The 18,422-nt window shown below is 44.2% G+C and overlaps 1 protein-coding gene across 1 annotated transcript in view; it reads left to right on the forward strand.

The window, feature by feature from the left end:
• Positions 1-18,422, forward strand: part of LOC126272531 (zinc finger protein 358-like) — a 126,000-nt gene that overhangs the window by 22,285 nt on the left and 85,293 nt on the right. The window contains exons 2-3 of the mRNA XM_049975444.1: positions 7,320-7,499; positions 9,076-9,231. Of these exons, the coding sequence (XP_049831401.1) occupies positions 7,320-7,499; positions 9,076-9,231 (336 nt within the window). The remainder of the gene's footprint in view (positions 1-7,319; positions 7,500-9,075; positions 9,232-18,422) is intronic.

The raw sequence follows: 18,422 nt of genomic DNA on the forward strand, positions 1-18,422 counted from the left end.
ATCTGGTGTTCCGGGCACGGCCAGCACGCCGCGTCATCGGCTACGATACAATCGCCCGGCAACGACGTCACCCCAGTCCTCCGGTTCTCGTTCATTTTCGTAACCGACACTTCCTGATTTTTTCTGTTAATTTGGACAGATTTATCGGCACGTTTACTTTATATCGCTTCCTGATTGTACTGTTTTGTCTACTGCTACCTCTTCACTGTCCTTAATATTTCCACACTGCACATGGAGTTAAAACGGTAAAACAATTTGTTTTCAGTTTTTGAGTCGCCTGTCTCAGTCACTTCTTGTGCAAACGAATGAATAATTCCTTTGACAGCTTCACACAAAATTGTTCGCTTTATCGGTGTCAAACATAAGCTGCTGCTCAGTCATCAGTCATCTCCGATACCAGTATACTGTAGCCTAAAAATACATACTTTTTTCCATAGGAAAACTTGTTATACGATATTGACGTGTTTCCATCAGTTATAATTCCCCCAAGTATATTACGACGCTTTTTCTTCAGTTAGATCGTTTCAGACTGATGTCGCCTTTTAGATGTCGCCATTTATTACGATGTTACCGCATCGCTCGTTGAGACATATTCGACGCACTACACAGAGATATTTTTCCAGTGAGATGTCACTGAGTGCAAAGTTGGAGTTCGTTACAAAACACGTAATTCTTAGTGGATCCTCTTCAACTTGGGCCATCCTACAGAGGAGATCCACGCGCTCGGTTTATCGGTTGTCTGTCTGCGGATCGCCCACGAAGGTATTTGAATTTGCAAACCCCTTTTACGCCATTTTCAAGGTAGCGTGTATCTTTTATGATTGGCTCTATTTGTCTGTAGACGTCTTCAACTTGCCTGCTCTACTCGTTGTCATATACAGTGATCAGCCAAAACATTGTGTCCACTGCCGAGCGCGACGTTGGATGCAACCTGGTAGCGTTGGGGGCGCGTGAAGAGGTAACAAAAGTATGTCAGCGGAGCAGACACGAACGGCAATAACCCGAGCGAAGATATGAGCTGTAAATGAGGAAATTCACTGAGATGAGCGACTTTAACAGACTGTTATCACGCAGAGCCTGTGAACGAATATCTCGAAATCGGCGAAGCTGGTTAAATGTTCGCGTGCTACTGTCGTGAGCATCTACGGAAAGAGATAGAAGAATAGTGAAACTACCATCAGGCGCTAAGTGGTTGGACGTCGACGACTCTTCAGAGAACGTGGGGTTTCGGAGGCTTGTCTGGTCTGTAAAGTAGGATACATGGTAATCTGTGGCATCTCTGTCGAAAGAGTACAATACTGGTGCACGCACAAGTGTTTCGGAGTACAGAGTTCATTGTAAATTGTTCAAATTGAGCTCCGAGCTCGGCAGCAGTCTACGTGTTCACATGTTGCCCAAACGATATCGTCAACTACGATTGCAGTGGGCACAGGTTCATAGGGACTCGATCGTCGATCAGTGGAAACGTGCCGGCTCTTCGGGTGAATCACATTTTAGCTACAGTAGGTCGTCATCGATATGAACAGTAGCTCGAGATGTGCAGTGTGCCACTGACGCAAGCATGTGGGTGCGGTATTACCCTATAGGAGACAGCGTCTTGCTCTTGCATGCGACCTTTTACAGTAATGGAAGATACGCAGACATCTGCGAACCAGCGTCATCCCGTCATGTCTTTTCCGCTCTGGTGTCATCTTTCAGCAGTACAATAGTCCATGTCTTGGAGCCAGAACCGTGCTGCTGTGGTTTGAGGACCAAATTCACCTGAGGTAAATCCTGTCGAACCCATCTGGTTTGTTATCGGGCGCCATCCCCGCGCACACAATTCAGAGGCACTTTATTTACGCGAATTTCATGGCCTGTGCGTAGACATCTAATGTCACATAGCAGAATCAATCACATAATTCGTTCCAGAGACAAACAATCTATTAAGCATTTTTTTTTTGCACATCAGTGTATAATATCTAAGAAACATACGTGAAAGGGACAATTTTGAAAAAGAAATTACTTAGATGGCAGCTTATTTGCTCACCATATTTCGCATGGAATTCTCCAGCTTTTACTCTGACAAGAAATCCAATGTTGAATATTACTTTCGTCATTATGTATGGCTGGTGTTGATATTGGGTCACCAACAAATACCTTTAAAGATCTCTGGTACAACGATTTGTCTACGTAAACTGTTGCTTCAGTCTTGCTGCAGAGGCCGAGTTTATACCCTTCTTTCTGCGGGCACTTGATGATTAATAATAACGGAGCACATAAGGCCAGATTGAGTTGAATTCTCGCTGGGAATAAGACTAAGACAGTCAAACCACCACTGTTACTCAGATTTATGATACCAGTGACGCCCCCCCCCCCCCACCCATTGGTGAATCAAAACTCAACTGTTATCACCCCCAAATCCACATGTGCTTCACTGCTCATATTAATCAGCTTAAAGATCATTTCCCGTACTTCGACATTTCTCGTGATGACGTTTCTCTGTAATCTCTCTCTCCGTTCACTTGTTCCATAGATTACGCCTTACATACCTCCTCCGTCTGAAAACATTAATTTTACTGATGGTTTCAATTGAATTATCTCATTTTATATTTTGTGAAGTAGTGCAGATTCAACAGGATGACGTCCGCCCCCGGTAGCTCAGTGGTCAGCGCGACAGATTGTCAATCCAAAGGGCCCGGGTTCGATTCCCGGCTGGGTCGGAGATATTCTCCGCTCAGGGACTGAGTGTTGTGTTGTCCTAATCATCATAATTTCATCCCCATCGACGCGCAAGTCGCCGAAGTGGCGTCAAATCGAAAGACTTGCACCAGGCTAACGGTCTACCCGATGGGAGGCCCTCGTCACACGACATTTCAACAGGATGACAAGGAGAGAAAAAAACGTTTTCAAAGCGATTTCTACGAAGTTATAAGCCATAAAAGAGGAAAAAGAAAAACGCCACAAACCGAGTCACAGACATTTGTCCATGTCAATGGCCGCAATATCAGCATGTGAGTGTTCGGACGTTGTGGAATGACTGGCTCCTGAGAAACAGGTTTGTCATACAGTGACATTTCGGCTCGCACCGAGTACACAGTCACGATAATAAAGCGAGCGTGACGTAGGAAAGGTTACACGAGCCACGGCCACATGCTGCACCACAGCAGGGAAGGAGCCAGCATCTTGCCGGCATAACCCTGGAACGTTTAGCTTCGGCCATAGTGTTGGCTGCGTTCACGATTCGAGGCTGTCTGTGCGAGCTCTCCCGTTGACACACAAGCAGCGTCGTTATCTCCCATTCGCTAAAAACCACAAACATCTCAGGTTGTAATAGCCCAGTGAATGCCGTCGCTGGCGTGATTAAGAAACGAAATTTAATTTTATTCATGTATTCCGTAATTCAAAACTGCCAAGGGCTGTTGATAAAATATCCCGCCTGAAAAAGTGAAGCTTCCAGAGGAGGAGGAAATGAAATGAAACTTCGAAGACTGAGAGAGTGGGTGATGCTATTTCAGTGATTACAAAACTGAATCTAATGTACAAAGAACTTGGCAGAAAGAGCCCAGTTATCTGTACGGCGTTGAACCACATCTGGCCTGGATGCGTCTGCTGATTCCGTTGGGAAGGTTGTCTTAAAACCGTTGTATCCTCTCCTGAGGCAAGCTGGTTACAGGCATTGTGACGAAGTTGACGTCCCAGCTGGTCCTACGCATGTTCTATCGGGGAAAAATCTGGGGATCTTCTTGGCCATGGAAGCACCTCTGTGTCACGTAAAAATTTCACAGAGAAATTTGATAGAATTGGAAAGTAACAGTGAACTTGTTGCACAATTAAAAGTTTCTTACCCGTTTACTATGTTTTCAATGAATGTAAATTTTTCTTCTTCATAACGTAAACGGACACATAGAATCACATATTGACATAAACGAATGGTGAAGCCATAAGGGTCTTGCCTGTCCTTACAGCTTCTGCATCCAATATGCAATTTTGCGAGTCTATTGCCTTCTGAAAAATACAAATTTATACACTGAAGCTCCAAAGAATCTGGTACAGGGATGCATATTCAAATACAGAGATATGTAAACAGGCAAAATACAGCGCTGCGGTCGACAACGCCTACAAAAGACAACAAGTGTCTATCGCAGTTGTTAGGCCGGTTTCTGCTGCTGCAATGGCAGGTTGTCAAGATTTAAGTGAGTTTGATCATGACGTTTCAGTCGGCGAACAATAGACTGGACACAGCATCTCCGAGGTAGCGATGAAGTGGGGCTTTTCCTATACGACCATTTCACGAGTGTAATGCGAATATCACGAATCCGGTAAAACATCAAACCTGCGACATTGCTGCGACCGAGAATAGTTCTTGAAAGAACGGGGCCAACGACGACTGAAGAGAATCGATCAACGTGACAGAAGTGCTACCCTTCCGTAAATTGCTACAGATTTCAATGCTGGGCCATCAAGTGTCAGCGTAAGGACCATTCAACGAAACATCATCGATATGGGCTTCGGAGCCGAAGGCCCACACGTGTACCCGTGACGACTGCACAACACAAAGCTTTACGCCTCACCTGTGCCCGTCAATACCGACATTGGACTGTTGATGACGGGAAACTTGTTTCAAATTGTATCGAGCAGATGGAAGTGTACGGGTATCGAGACATCCTCACGAATCCATTGATCCTGCATGTCAGCAGGGGACTGCTTAAGCAGGTGGAGCTCTTTAATGGTGTGGGGTGTGTGTAGTTGGAGCGATATGGGACCCTTGCTACATCTAGATACCACTCTGATAGATGACACATACGTAACCATCCTATCTGATCGCCTGCATCCATTCATGTCCATTGTGCCTTACGACTAACTTGGGCAATTCCAGCAGGACAATGAAACACCCCATAAGCCCAGAATTGATACAGAGTGGCTCCTGGAACGCTCTTGTGAGTGAATCCCGCAAAAATCTGGGTATTGCGTGATTAGACCAGCCGGCTGAATGGAGATCCATAATGAGGCCCCTTACAAACTTTGGCAGATACTGTAAATGCTGTCTCACACGAATACGCGACATCTCTGTGTCCTTCACAGTGATCACTCAACATCTATGCTGTTCACGCACCTTGTTTACCTAAGCATGCCTGGCAACGATATTAAACCCGAACAACCTTGATGCACTCTGGTAACCATTCTGTGTGTCACAGAGAATTGCAACTCTAATCATTTACATACTCGCCGATCGTGTGTACGTGAACGAAGTTACATTGAAATCCCTCCAAGTCTTTTGCGTGCTTCAGTTGTTTTGTCTGGTTGTGTAATTATTTATTTATGACCGGTTTTGATCTTCTGATCGTCTTTAGGTATCGCTCTTACCGAGACGTCACATAAAATAATAGCCGTCCTGCTTCATTTTTTACTGTTACATACCGGCAACAGCAAAATACATTTGGAATCAGTGCTGAAACGTACGAGCACAGTTAAACAACCTTCGTATACTATCATAATCCGGTTTAACCTTTTCATGTGGCGACACTCGACATACTAACGACTACACAGATCAACACTGTTTACTGGTTGATGCACAAGTTCCAGAGGATATGACCGTTCTGTTCTGTAGCGATTACTGCATACGTAATCGACATGGCGGATAACCACCAACTGTATCGTTTCCGGATATAGTATATAAAACGACACTCTCGACTTGGGGAGAACTGAGAGAAATCTGAACCACCACTAGTATTTCAAGAAGTTTTTAGCTGCTACCCCTTCTTCAAGTAAATTACGCATGTCAACAGAACTATGTCCGGCATGGATCCTCATACTGTCGGGGTTGCACTGAGGCGCGGGCTTTGCGAGGCTCCATGATCAATGACTGCTCAGCTGCTGCGCACTGCTCATTGATTTTATGTCTGTTTACAATGCTACCGCTTAATCCGTAAATAAGTCCAAATTCGTGGTGAGCAGAAAGCAGAATGAAATCCAATAACGACAACAAGAAAGTCCAGACATTGCGCAAGGTCAAAAACCAATAAGCAGGACAGCTGGATTGATAGTAGATGATGGGACGCACTGTACTAGGCCGAATAATGGCCGCCGTTTTGGTCTCGATGCGGTTCAGCCAACGTGACACACCATGCACAACCAAGGTGACAGTCGTATTCGCGATCTGTACCGCCTCAGAGATGTGACTGATATTGGCCATTGCAGCGGAGGTTGGTTGGATAGTCAAAGCACCTATATCTACTTGTGTGAGGCCAGGTGGGAATGTAGGTAGGAATGTTCATTTTTAACGTTTCGTTGACGACTAGGTAATGTGAGGTCAAAATCAGGCAGAGGAAATTGGCAGAGTCATTTTCAAAGGAAATTTCTCGAAATTCGCCTTAAGTGATTTTAGAAACAAACAGAGGACGCGAGACCATTGTCTTCACCATTGTATCCCCTCATTCGGTCCGAACAAACGGGTGCATAAAATGCGACAATAGACTCTCCTGTCGTTCACCGTTGAGGTAAATATTAGGGATGCTACATTACTCCATGTGAACATGTTCTACACAAGAATACTCCCACCAACTTCCTGTATGCGTAAGGCAAATGGGACGCGTACTGGTATCCTGGTATCTTTTAAGCTGCAAGAATATTCTTAGCCAAGAAAAGGGTTGTCAGGAAGACCTGCCAGTTCAGTTCGTGAAGTTCGTGCAGGCCGTTGCTCAGGTGACTCTGCATCTGTACTGATTCATGGGATTTGTTTTGACAATAATGACTCATTCAGAATTAACTGTAACATTTACTCAGTGAACTCTGGAATGAATTATTCTTTGCATTTGGGTAATATTTCCTTAAGCATTATACAGAAGAGTGTACACTAATCATTAGATTTCATTTTCTATAGGATCCAACAAAATAGAAAAAAATAATGGCAAACCTCAAGTCTCAAATCTAAGTTGAAATCTGTCTTTATCGTACATTCGTTTTATTCTGTATGGGATATCACCACTGTAGTTGGTGTCTTGCCTGTAATGTATCATTTATTCCAGTACTATCAGACAATATTTTTCTTCATTAGTTGTTCAGTTTGTTTTGTTTCTAACTTTTTAAATCAGTATTCTGTAAAGTACGTAGCAATTTGTGTCAAGACTAAGTTGCTTTGTCTCCCATAGTTCCACGAAACATGAAAAATAAATAAATAAAATGGTACATAACATAAAAATGAATGTGTAAAATCAATTATACTAGTGTAAATTGTTGTACTTGCGAAAACTGTTGTGCTCTATTGTACTTACGAGTTGCGCCCCTTATTCCGGAGCGTAGTGCTCGCGACTGACGCCAAGCGGTGTTTCTTTGGGCAGTTGTGGAGCCGGCGTCTTCGGCCCGCAGCATGCCGTCCTCCCCAGAGCTGCGCCTGGCAGGGTCGCCACCCGCGCCTGCGCGCTGCGCCACGTCGCCGCCGCCCCCGCCGCCTCTGCCGCTGCCTCTGCCGCCCCGCCGCCACAGCGCCTTCTCCCTCGTCTCGCCCAGAGACTTCCGGGGTGAGTCATTCAGCTTCTCACTTGTTCTTTCTTCTTGTCGTCTTCAGTGTGAAGACCAGCTCGATGCAGTTTTTCACGAGAGTCACACCTGTCCATCTCCATTCTCTGTGTATGACTACAGCAACCCACACCCATTTAACGCAGGTTACTGTTCTGTACCTACGTACAAATTATACTTCCCATACTTCCCTCCACTCTCATCTTCGATGGCTCGGGTTGTGTCCTGTCAGGCGATTCCTTCTTTTTTACCGACTTTCATCAAAAAATTCAGAGGGGCTATCGTTTGTGACTGTTCGAAGGGTATATAATTGATAAGACTACACTGCTGACCATTAAAATCGCAGCACCATAAAGACGGCACTGAAAAACGTCGTATAGGCAAGAAGTTTCTTCAACTTAGTTACGCAAATGAATTTCAGTGCAACCGATTTAAGTACAAATGAGTAAAGCCATCCACATTCAGTACCTGTAATAATGCGTGGTGTCTGTTCTTTTGGGCATGCCCGAAACAACAGACGCAACACAGAATACACAGCTGTGATATGTTTTATGTATACTGAAGGTGGAGGGGGAGGAAGGAAACGAAAGGAAAGGGAAGCGATTATTGATGTCAGCTACATCGGAACACTACTCCGAATCAGCGGCGACGAGCGAGAACGAGTGTCGAACCGAGATTCGAAGCCAGGATCCCTGCTTACTGGGAAGTTGCGTTAACCTCTGCGCCACCCAGACACAAGGTTTATCGCAACAGTGCGAATTATTTCTGCACGCCTCTCAGCAGACTCCCACTCACACCTAGAGCTATTTACCTGCAGTTCCTGCCCATCTGCTCCATGCTCGCTACTTTGAGATTCCCACAGGAGGACAGAAGTAATTGTGCATCCGCACTGAAGAAGCTCTCCGTACAAAGACCTGAGCGCATCCACAAAAGATAATATTATGCGTCTTATGGAACAGCGACAGTGTGCTGCATTACGAATTGCTTCCCCAGCTGATACAATCCAATAAAAACGACCAGGAAGACTCCATGAAGTAAAGATACACCCGCCCGCATTGTGCTAGACTGATTAAAAAACGGTATACAGGAGTTGAGCTGGGAAGTAATACAGCTCAAACCTTATTCATTTGACCTTGAGCCTTCAGATTTCCGCTTTTATCGAACACCTTTCAAGAAACTTCCTTTCCGAATGAAAATGCGCTCCGAACATGGCTCGACGAGTTCTTCGCCTCAAAACTACGTGATTTTACAGTCGCAGAATGGAAAAGTTATTCAAGTGCTGGCAGACTGCTGTGAATAGTAAAGCAGAATATATTATTAATGACTGAAGTCCCTGTTATATGTATCTATTTTGTGTATTAAACTTCTGGAAAAAAGCTACGAACTTACACACCAACCCAATAAAATTGCATCATATTGTGTCATTTCTGGTGCTACAGTTCTAATTGCCAGACGATAGTGAGTGAGAAGTTATTTGCATTGTGAAATCGGATCCAGTAACTGACTGCAGAGTGCACGGTTGTACAGAGTGAGTACTGTGGTGAGAGCTGGTGAGGTGAGCGCAGCTTGGTGTTGCAGGAGAGGGCGGCGCCATGTGCTGGCTGCCCGGGGGCGGCGCCGCCCACCCGGCGCTGCTGTGGGCGCAGCCAGCGCTGCTGCTGCAGTCCTTCTCGCCGCTGGTGGCGCCGCGGCACGCCGCCCAGCAGCCGCTGTCGCCGGAGAAGGCCAAGCTCGGTAAGCGCCACGTCTCTACATCTACAACTACACCTACCGGGTGATCAAAAAGTCAGTATAAATTTGAAAACTTAATAAACCACGGAATAATGTAGATAGAGAGGTAAAAATTGACACACATGCTTGGAAGGACCTAATGTTTTATTAGAACAAAAAAAGTTCACAAAATGTCCGCGAGATGGGGCTGGACAGCAAAACGCCAGTAATACCGTGACGGGTGAGAGGTACGCCGATATGTTACAGAATCGCATATTCCTCAGCCTGGCTGATAAACACCTGCTGGAACGTACGATGTTTATGCAGGACGGTGCTCCACACCATATTGTTAGACGTGTGACGTGTGAAAGTTCTCTTGCGCCCGTCGTTTGGTGATGATCGTGTGCTCAGCTGCCGCTTTCGTCTTGCTTGGCCTCCCAGGTCCCCAGACCTCAGTCCGTGTGATTATTGGCTTCGGGGTTACCTGAAGTCGCAAGTGTATTATGATCGACCGACATCTCTAGGGATGCTAAAAGACAACATCCGACGCCAATGCCTCACCATAACTCCGGACATGCTTTACAGTGCTGTTCACAACATTATTCCTCGACTACAGCTACTGTTGAGGAATGATGGTGGACATATTGAGCATTCCTTGTAAAGAACATCATCTTTGCTTTGTCCTACTTTGTTATGCTAATTGTTGCTATTCTGATCGGATGAAGCGCCATCCGTCGGAAATTTTTTGAACTTTTGTATTTTTTGGTTCAAATAAAACCCCATGTCATTCCAAGCATGTGTGTCAATTTGTACCTCTCTATCTATATTATTCCGTGATTTATTCAGTTTTCAAATTTATACTGACTTTTTGATCACCCGGTACATAAGTAATCCGCAAACCGCTGTCCGGTGTGTGGCGGAAGTACCCTTTCCTGTTAAACTCCCAAATGCGGCGAGAGGAAAACGACTGTCTGTATGCCTCCGTTGTTGTTGTTGTTGTTGTGGTCTTCGGTCCTGAGACTGGTTTGATGCAGCTTTCCATGCTAATCTATCCTGTGCATGCTCCTTCATCTCCCAGTACCTACTGCAACCTACATCCTTCTGAATCTGCATAGAGTATTCATCTCTTGGTCTCCCTCTACGATTTTTACCTTCCACGCTGCCTTCCAATGCTAAATTTGTGATCCCTTGATGACTCAGGACATGTCCTACCAACCGATCCCTTCTTCTAGTCAAGTTGTGCCACGAACTTCTCTTCTCCCCAATCCTATTCAATACCTCCTCATTAGTCACGTGATCTACCCACCTAATCTTCAGCATTCTTCTGTATCACCACATTTCGAAAGCTTCTGTTCTCTTCTTGTCTAAACTATTCATCGTCCGTGTTTCAGTTCCATACATGGCTACACCCCATATAAATACTTTCAGAAACGACTTCCTGACACTTAAATTTATACTCGATATTAACAAATACTTCCTGACACTTAAATTTATACTCGATATTAACAAATTTCTCTTCTTCAGAAACGCTTTCTTTGCCATTGCCAGTCTACATTTTATATCTTCTCTACTTCGAACATCATCAGTTATTTTGCTCCCCAAATAGTAAAACTACTTTACTACTTTAAGCGCCTCATTTCCTAATCTAATTCCCTTAGCATTACCCGACTTAATGCGACTACATTCCATTATCCTCGTTTTGCTTTTGTTGATGTTCATTATATATCCTCCTTTCAAGACACTGTCCATTCCGTTCAACTGCTCTTCCAAGTCCTTTGCTGTTTCTGACAGAATTACAATGTCATCAGCGAACCTCAAAATTTTTATTCCTTTTCCATGGATTTTAATACCTACTCCGAATTTTTCTTTTGTTTCCTTTACTGCTTGCTCAATATACAGATTGGATAACATCGGGGAGAGGCTACAACCGGGTCTCACTCCCTTCCCAACCACTTCTTCCCTTTCATGTCCCTCGAGTCTCATAACTGCCATCTGGTTTCTGTACAAATTGTAAATAGCCTTTCGCTCCCTGTATTTTACCCCTGACACCTTTAGAATTTGGAAGACAGTATTCCAGTCAACATTACCAAAAGCTTTCTCTAAGTCTACAAATGCTAGAAACGTAGGTTTGCCTTTTCTTAATCTTTCTTCTAAGATAAGTCGTAAGGTCAGTATTGCCTCACGTGTTCCAATATTTCTACGGAATCCAAACTGATCTTCCTCGATGTCGGCTTCTACCAGTTTTTCCATTCGTCTGTAAAGAATTCGCGTTAGTATTTTGCAGCTGTGGCTTTATCTCCCATTTCATCTTCAGCTACATTCTCTTCCATTTCTATAATATTGTCCTCAATTACATCGCCTTTGTATAGACCCTCTATATACTCCTTCTATCTTTCTGCTTTCCCTTCTTTGTTAGAACTGGGTTTCCATCTGAGCTCTCGATATTCATACAAGTGGTTCTCTTTTCTCCAAAGGTCTCTTTAATTTTCCTGTAGGCAGTATCTATCTTACCCCTCGTGAGATAAGCCTCTACATCCTTACATTTGTCCTCTAGCCATCCCTGCTTAGCCATTTTGCACTTCCTGTCGATCTCATTTTTGAGACGTTTGTATTCCTTTATGCCTCCGTATGAACCTTAATTTCTCTTATCATCATCGTGGTCCTTAAGAGGAGTGTATGTTGGAGGCAGTTGAATCAATCGGCAGTCGGCTTCAAATTTTCTCAGTAGTGTTCTTCGAAAAGGACATCGCCTACTCTCCAGATATTCCCATCTGATTCCGCAAAGCATTTCCGTAACGCTTAGTGTTGTTCGAAACCAGCCCGCATCCTAATTGCTTCGATGTCTTCCTTCAATCCGATTTAGTGGGGATCTCAAACACTCGAACAGTAGTCTACAGTTTCTCGCAGTAGAGTCCTATATGCGATCTCCTTTACAGATACACCGGACTTTCCTCACATTCTCCCAATAAAGCGATGTCGACCATTCGCCTTCCTTGCCACAGTCCTCACATGCTCTTTCCATTTCATATCGCTCTTCAACGTTACGCCTAGATATTTAAACGAGTGGCTGTGTCAGGGATACACCACTAATGCTGTATCGGTACATTACACGTTTGTTTTTTCGACTCATCCGCATTACCATTATTTTCCCACATTTAGAGCTAGCTAGCGTTCATCACACCAACTAGAAATTTTGTCTAAATCATCTTGTACCTTCCTTAAGTCGCTCAACTTTGATACCTTGCTGTAAACTGCAGCATCATCAGTAAACAACCGCCAACTGCTGCCCATCCCGTCCGTCAAATTGCGTATGTATGAATAGAACTACAGTCGTCCTATCACACTTCCATGAGGCGCCCTTGACGATACCCTCTTCTCTAACGAATACTCGCGGTCTATTACTTAAGAAGCCTTCGAGCCACTTATGTATCTGTGAACTTATCCCATATTCTCGTACCTTCGTTAATACCCTGCAATGAAGCAATGTGTGAAATGCTTTCCGGAAATCTAGAAATATGGGAGTAATCCATCTCACTACAGACCTATATCATTGACGTCCGTTTGCAGTAGGGTTTTGAAGCATATACTGTATTCAAACATTATGAATCACCTCGAAGGAAACGATCTATTGATACGTAATCAGCATGGTTTCAGAAAACATCGCTCTTGTGTAACGCAGCTAGCTCTTTACTCGCACGAAGTAATGGCCGCTATTGACAGGGGATCTCAAGTTGATTCCGTATTTCTAGATTTCCGGAAAGCGTTTCACACCGTTCCTCACAAGCGTTTTCTAATCAAGCTGCGGTCCTATGGGGTATTGTCTCAGTTGTGCGACTGGATTCGTGATTTCCTGTCGGGAAGGTCGCAGTTCGTAGTAATAGGCGGCAAATCATCGAGTAAAACTGAAGTGATAACAGGTGTTCCCCAGGGAAGCGTCCTGGGACCTCTGCTGTTCCTAATCTATATAAATGACCTGGGTGACAATCTGGGCAGTTCTCTTAGGTTGTTCGCAGATGATGCTGTAATTTACCGTCTACTAAGGTCATCCGACGACCAGTATCAGTTGCAAAGCGATTTAGAAAAGATTGTTGTATGGTGTGGCAGGTGGCAGTTGACGCTAAATAACGAAAAGTGTGAGGTGATCCACATGAGTTCCAAAAGAAATCCGTTGGAATTCGATTACTCGATAAATAGTACAATTCTCAAGGCTGTTAATTCAACTACGTACCTGGGTGTTAAAATTACGAACAACTTCAGTTGTAAAGACCACATAGATAATATTGTGGGGAAGGCGAGCCAAAGGTTGCGTTTCATTGGCAGGACACTTAGAAGACGCAACAAGTCTACTAAAGAGACAGCTTACACTACACTTATTCGTCCTCTGTTAGAAGTGGGATCCTTACCAGGTGGGATTGACGGAGGACATCGAAAGGGTGCAAAAAATGACAGCTCGTTTTGTATTATCACGTAATAGGGGAGAGAGTGTAGCAGATATGACACGCGAATATGGATGGAAGTCATTACAGCAAAGACGTTTTTCGTCGCGGCGAGATCTTTTTACGAAATTTCAGTCAACAACTTTCTCTTCCGAATGCGAAAATATTTTGTTGAGCCCAACCTACATAGGTAGGAATGATCATCAAAATAAAATACGAGAAATCAGAGCTCGAACAGAAAAGTTTAGGTATTCGTTTTTCCCGCGCGCTGTTAGGGAGTGGAATGGTAGAGAGATAGTATGATTGTGGTTCGATGAACCCTCTGCCAAGCACTTAAATGTGAATTGCAGAGTAGTCATGTAGATGTAGATGCGTGTTGTCCTTCATCCATAGTCCGCAGGATATCATGTGAGAAAAGGACAAGCTTAGTTTCGCACGAGCGATGCCTTCTAGAAGCAAGGTGATTAGTCGAAGCGAAATTTAAAACTTCGGCTTTGATTTTACTGTCTTCAACTGCCCCACCAGACTGGTCAACAATGGACTGAATGGAACTCTTAGATCCGCTTAACAGTTTTACATAGGACCAGAATTTTCTCGTGTTCTCTGGCAGATATTTTACTAACATTTGACGCTGACAGTAAGCATAGATTTTATCACAGACGCACGAATCTCTACTAACGTTTGCTTGTCGTCATTTGTGCGTTATCTTTTGAACCGATAGTGGTGACATACCAACAACCTTACTCGTTACCGATGTAACGTACAACATTATCGGCCTGAGTTTGTACACTACTTATTCTGGACAAACCTCTACTAATTTTCGATGTAACTAGTAATAGATCAGTCGACAGAGTCCTTGAATTTTTTCAGCAACTCCACGGCTGTCATTATCTCTTCATTGTGCTAAAAACGTTTTCCAGCCACAAACCTTTATTCTCGTCGATTAAGAGTGGCCTGCCATATGCCAACGGCCTTGCCTCATTGAATACAATGGTTTTCGTCATATCGCAGAAGTTAAGCAACTTTCTCTAATTCCATGTTGTATAAACGGAAGAATGGGACTGCAGCTGGTCGATGAATTTTCTTTCCCGGAAATCCCGGAAAAGCACCACAAATTATCCAACAGCAGGTGGCGTTCCCGGACGGTTAGCCATCCATGTACCAGCCACCCGTGACGTTGCTCAACTTCCAGAAAACATATACCCAGTAATCGTAAATTTATGGAATAATTTTATTACGCTACACGTTTACGCTACACGTTTCGATGGGTCATCTAATGAAAAGATGTGTGAAGTGCCCACATCTATTGTGAAGATATCTACGGAAGCCAGTTTGATATAGTGGTTCTTCAGTAAGCACAAACGACTGGGTGGTTTACCTAGTTTCTTGTGTAGGGACCCGAAAGATGGTGACAATGAGGCACCCAAACTGGTATCGTAATAAAATTATTCCATGAATTTACAGTTGTTGGCTACCTGTTTTCTGGTGATTAAGCAACGTCGAACGTGACTGGTACTTGTATAGCTATCCGTCCAGGTACGCCACCTGATGTTGGGTGGTTTCCTGTACCTTTCCGGCAAAGAACAGGAGACCTGGTGGCGTAAGGTTTGCCATGACAAGCCATTGCCTCAAGGTCCTGGGTTCAATTCCATACCTCTCCGCACTTTCTCTTGGCTGGTACACCGGCAACGCTGAAAATGATTGCTAGCCTCCAGTCCGAAGAGTAAGTGATTTCTATCCATCTTCATCACCGGTACCTGCCCTTGCCAGAATTTTGCTAGTACAGTAGTAGAAGATTCGTCTGAAAACCATATGGGACCAGCCATTCCGTGACGCGGGAGCTGTTCACAATGCCTACGGTTTTCGACGCCGTATTCGGCATGCTAATGTGTTGTGTTTTTAGTGTTTCCGTATTTCTGTGTAACCTCTGTACCTTCTTTTAGCTAAATTTTGGCGTATCTTCGATTCTCTTCATTACTGCAGTCCGTCAGTCACCCCATTTAGCGATCGTCAAATTATACATTTTAAAATCTTGTATTCTGTTCATAGCAGCACTGTTTATCGCCAACCACAGACAAATATCTTCGTAACCCTTAAATTTATATTCGCTGCCACAATACTTTTTTCTTAGTTTTCAGGTAATATTTTCTTGGTGCAGTCAGTCTACATCTGATATCATCTTTACTTCTGCCATCATTAGTTACTGAAATTCACAAATACCAAAAAATGTATGCTTCTTCATGAAAGTACGTTTTCTAGTCTAATTGCACTATTACATGGCTTAGTTCGGCCACAGTTAACTACCATTTGCCCTTCAACTAAAGGAGAAATTAAGGAGTCGGTTGTAATTTTACTTAAGAAACAGTTCCAGAATTCATTGAGATAACTGCGGGGAAAATACATAATACATGAATCACTATGATTTACTTCTCTATGAATCAAGCTTGAAAAAAATTACACTTTTGGTGCTATTCAGCGCTCAGCATGGCTTTCATATTTAAATATCTCTTTTTTGAAGATCTAATTCACAAACTTCATTCATTTGTAAATGAATGAGCATTTCTCTTCATTGAATCTACACTTATGTGTTCTTCGTAGGTTACATTCTTGCCGCTATAGCTATATTATAGGTTTTGTACTGAGCGTCGCTGCAAATCACAGTGAGGAGGAAGAGATATCAACCCACTTATTCCTTTTCTGTTTATTTTGCAATACGTATCTGTTTTGGTTCGTTAGTAAGTCTCAGAATTTCCATGTACAGAGTGGCCAACTTCTCAGTTCTTTTATTGGGGTTCCTTTGCCCCCGGCGCCTGCCATTCTCTGAGTGGACGGCATAGCTGTTAAGGATTCCGAAGGCGCAGATTTGCTGACTGCGCAGCGCTGGTACGGCTTCGCCTCAGGCCGGTCTGTCGACGTTTCCAGGCTTCTGTCTCACGGCACCTCCCACCCCGAATCTGCATAACCAGCTAGAAGCGACGATCCCCTCACTCTACAAGCTTAAGGCCCAAATCTTACACGGGGAACACCTAGTCGTCCTTTGCGCTATAAGGTTTTACCACCAAAGTTTGTAACTCAACATTAGTCTCTTTGTGTGAAAGACAGTACGCTGCTACACCTTATTGTAAACACAAGCGTGATCTCACCGTCGAAAATTAGGTATTATGCAATAATAAAATACTCAAGTATTTTTATTTGGACTACCGTCTGTTAGACCACAAAAGCCAGAAATGATGTCTCTCATACTACATTTCCGGCATTTTAGGTGACTAAATTTGTTACCAGAAGAAAACATGGTGGAGTTTCGCCAAGTTCCACAACAACAAGTGCAGAAGCGGAGCAACAAGAACTACCGTCATCGTGCTCAAAATTTTCAGCAAAGTCTTTTGTACAATCTTCTCTGTATGTAAGAAAAGAAGACAGGTACTACGCGTTTCGATGGTTCACAACATTATCTTCAGGTGGAGAATTTCTTATTTGGACATCTGGTGATGCTGTAGATTACAGATGTCTTTTGACGGTAACAGAGCAACTGTACGTAAGGCAGTGCAACTAAGGCAGTGTAAGTTAGGTTGCGTCTTCTGCTAATGGCAAAAATTGTTAACTTAGAAAAGGAACTTCTCGAAGTTAAAAACGTATATTTTACTTAGAGGTGCAGAACAGTAGAGTCATAAAAATTTTGCATGTTGCTGCCTGTTGTACGCTGATCAGCCGAAAAATTATGACCACTGCCGACCGTGACGTTGAATGCCGCCTTATATGTAAGCGCAGCAGATATGGACAGGGCATCAAGCTACTGAAAATATGGGTCGCAGATGAGGAAATCCATTGAGACAACCGATTTTAGAAAGGGCAGATTATTGCTAAGCACAGCTTGTGACCGATAATTTTGAAAACGGCGAATCCGGTCGACTGTTTCATATTCTACTGTCGTCTACCACTAGGCCGTTAATGGTTGGACGTCCACGCCTCTTTACAGAACGCGGGGTTCGGAGGCTTGCCTGTTCTTTAAAGAAGGGCAGATGGTGGTCTGTGGTCTCTGCCGAAAGAGCACATTGCTGGGGCACGCGTAAGTGCTTCAGAGCACACCATTCTTCATCGTACATTGTTGAACATGGAGCTCCGCAGCAGACCACCTCTACATGTTCACGTGTTGAACCTACGACATTGAGAGTTAAGATTAGAATGGGCACGGGACCATCGGGATTCGACAGTCGATCAATGGAAACGTTTCGGCTCTTCTGGTGAACCATATTTTTGCGGCATTAGGTCGTCTCCAAAAACGCCGTCGTCGAGGTGAACGGCGGCTCGAGGCGTACAGTGAGCTACGGACGCAGACTGGTGGCAGCAGTATCGTGCAACGGAAGACATTCTCCCGCTTTTGCATAGGACCTGTGATAGTAACCGAAGACATGCGGACAGCTCCGAATGAACTGCATTCATTCATCTTGATGTCTTCCCCGACACCGAGCGAGGTGGCGCAGTGGTTAGACACTGGACTCGCGTTCGGGAGGACGACGGTTCAAACCCGCGTCCGGCCATCCTGATTTAGGTTTTGCGTGATCACTCCAGGCAAATGCCGGGATGGTTCCTCTGAAAGGGCACGGCCGACTTCCTTCCCCATCCTTCCCTAATCCGATGAGACCGATGACCACGCTGTCTGGTCTCCTTCCCCAAACAACCAACCAACCAACCATCTTCCCCGACGGCTATGTAATCTTTCAACATTATAACTGTCCGTGTCTCGGAGCCAGAACCGTGCTACAGTAGTTTGAGGGGCAT

This window comes from Schistocerca gregaria, chromosome 5 (assembly GCF_023897955.1).
Source record: "Schistocerca gregaria isolate iqSchGreg1 chromosome 5, iqSchGreg1.2, whole genome shotgun sequence".
NCBI classification, from domain to species: domain Eukaryota; kingdom Metazoa; phylum Arthropoda; class Insecta; order Orthoptera; family Acrididae; genus Schistocerca; species Schistocerca gregaria.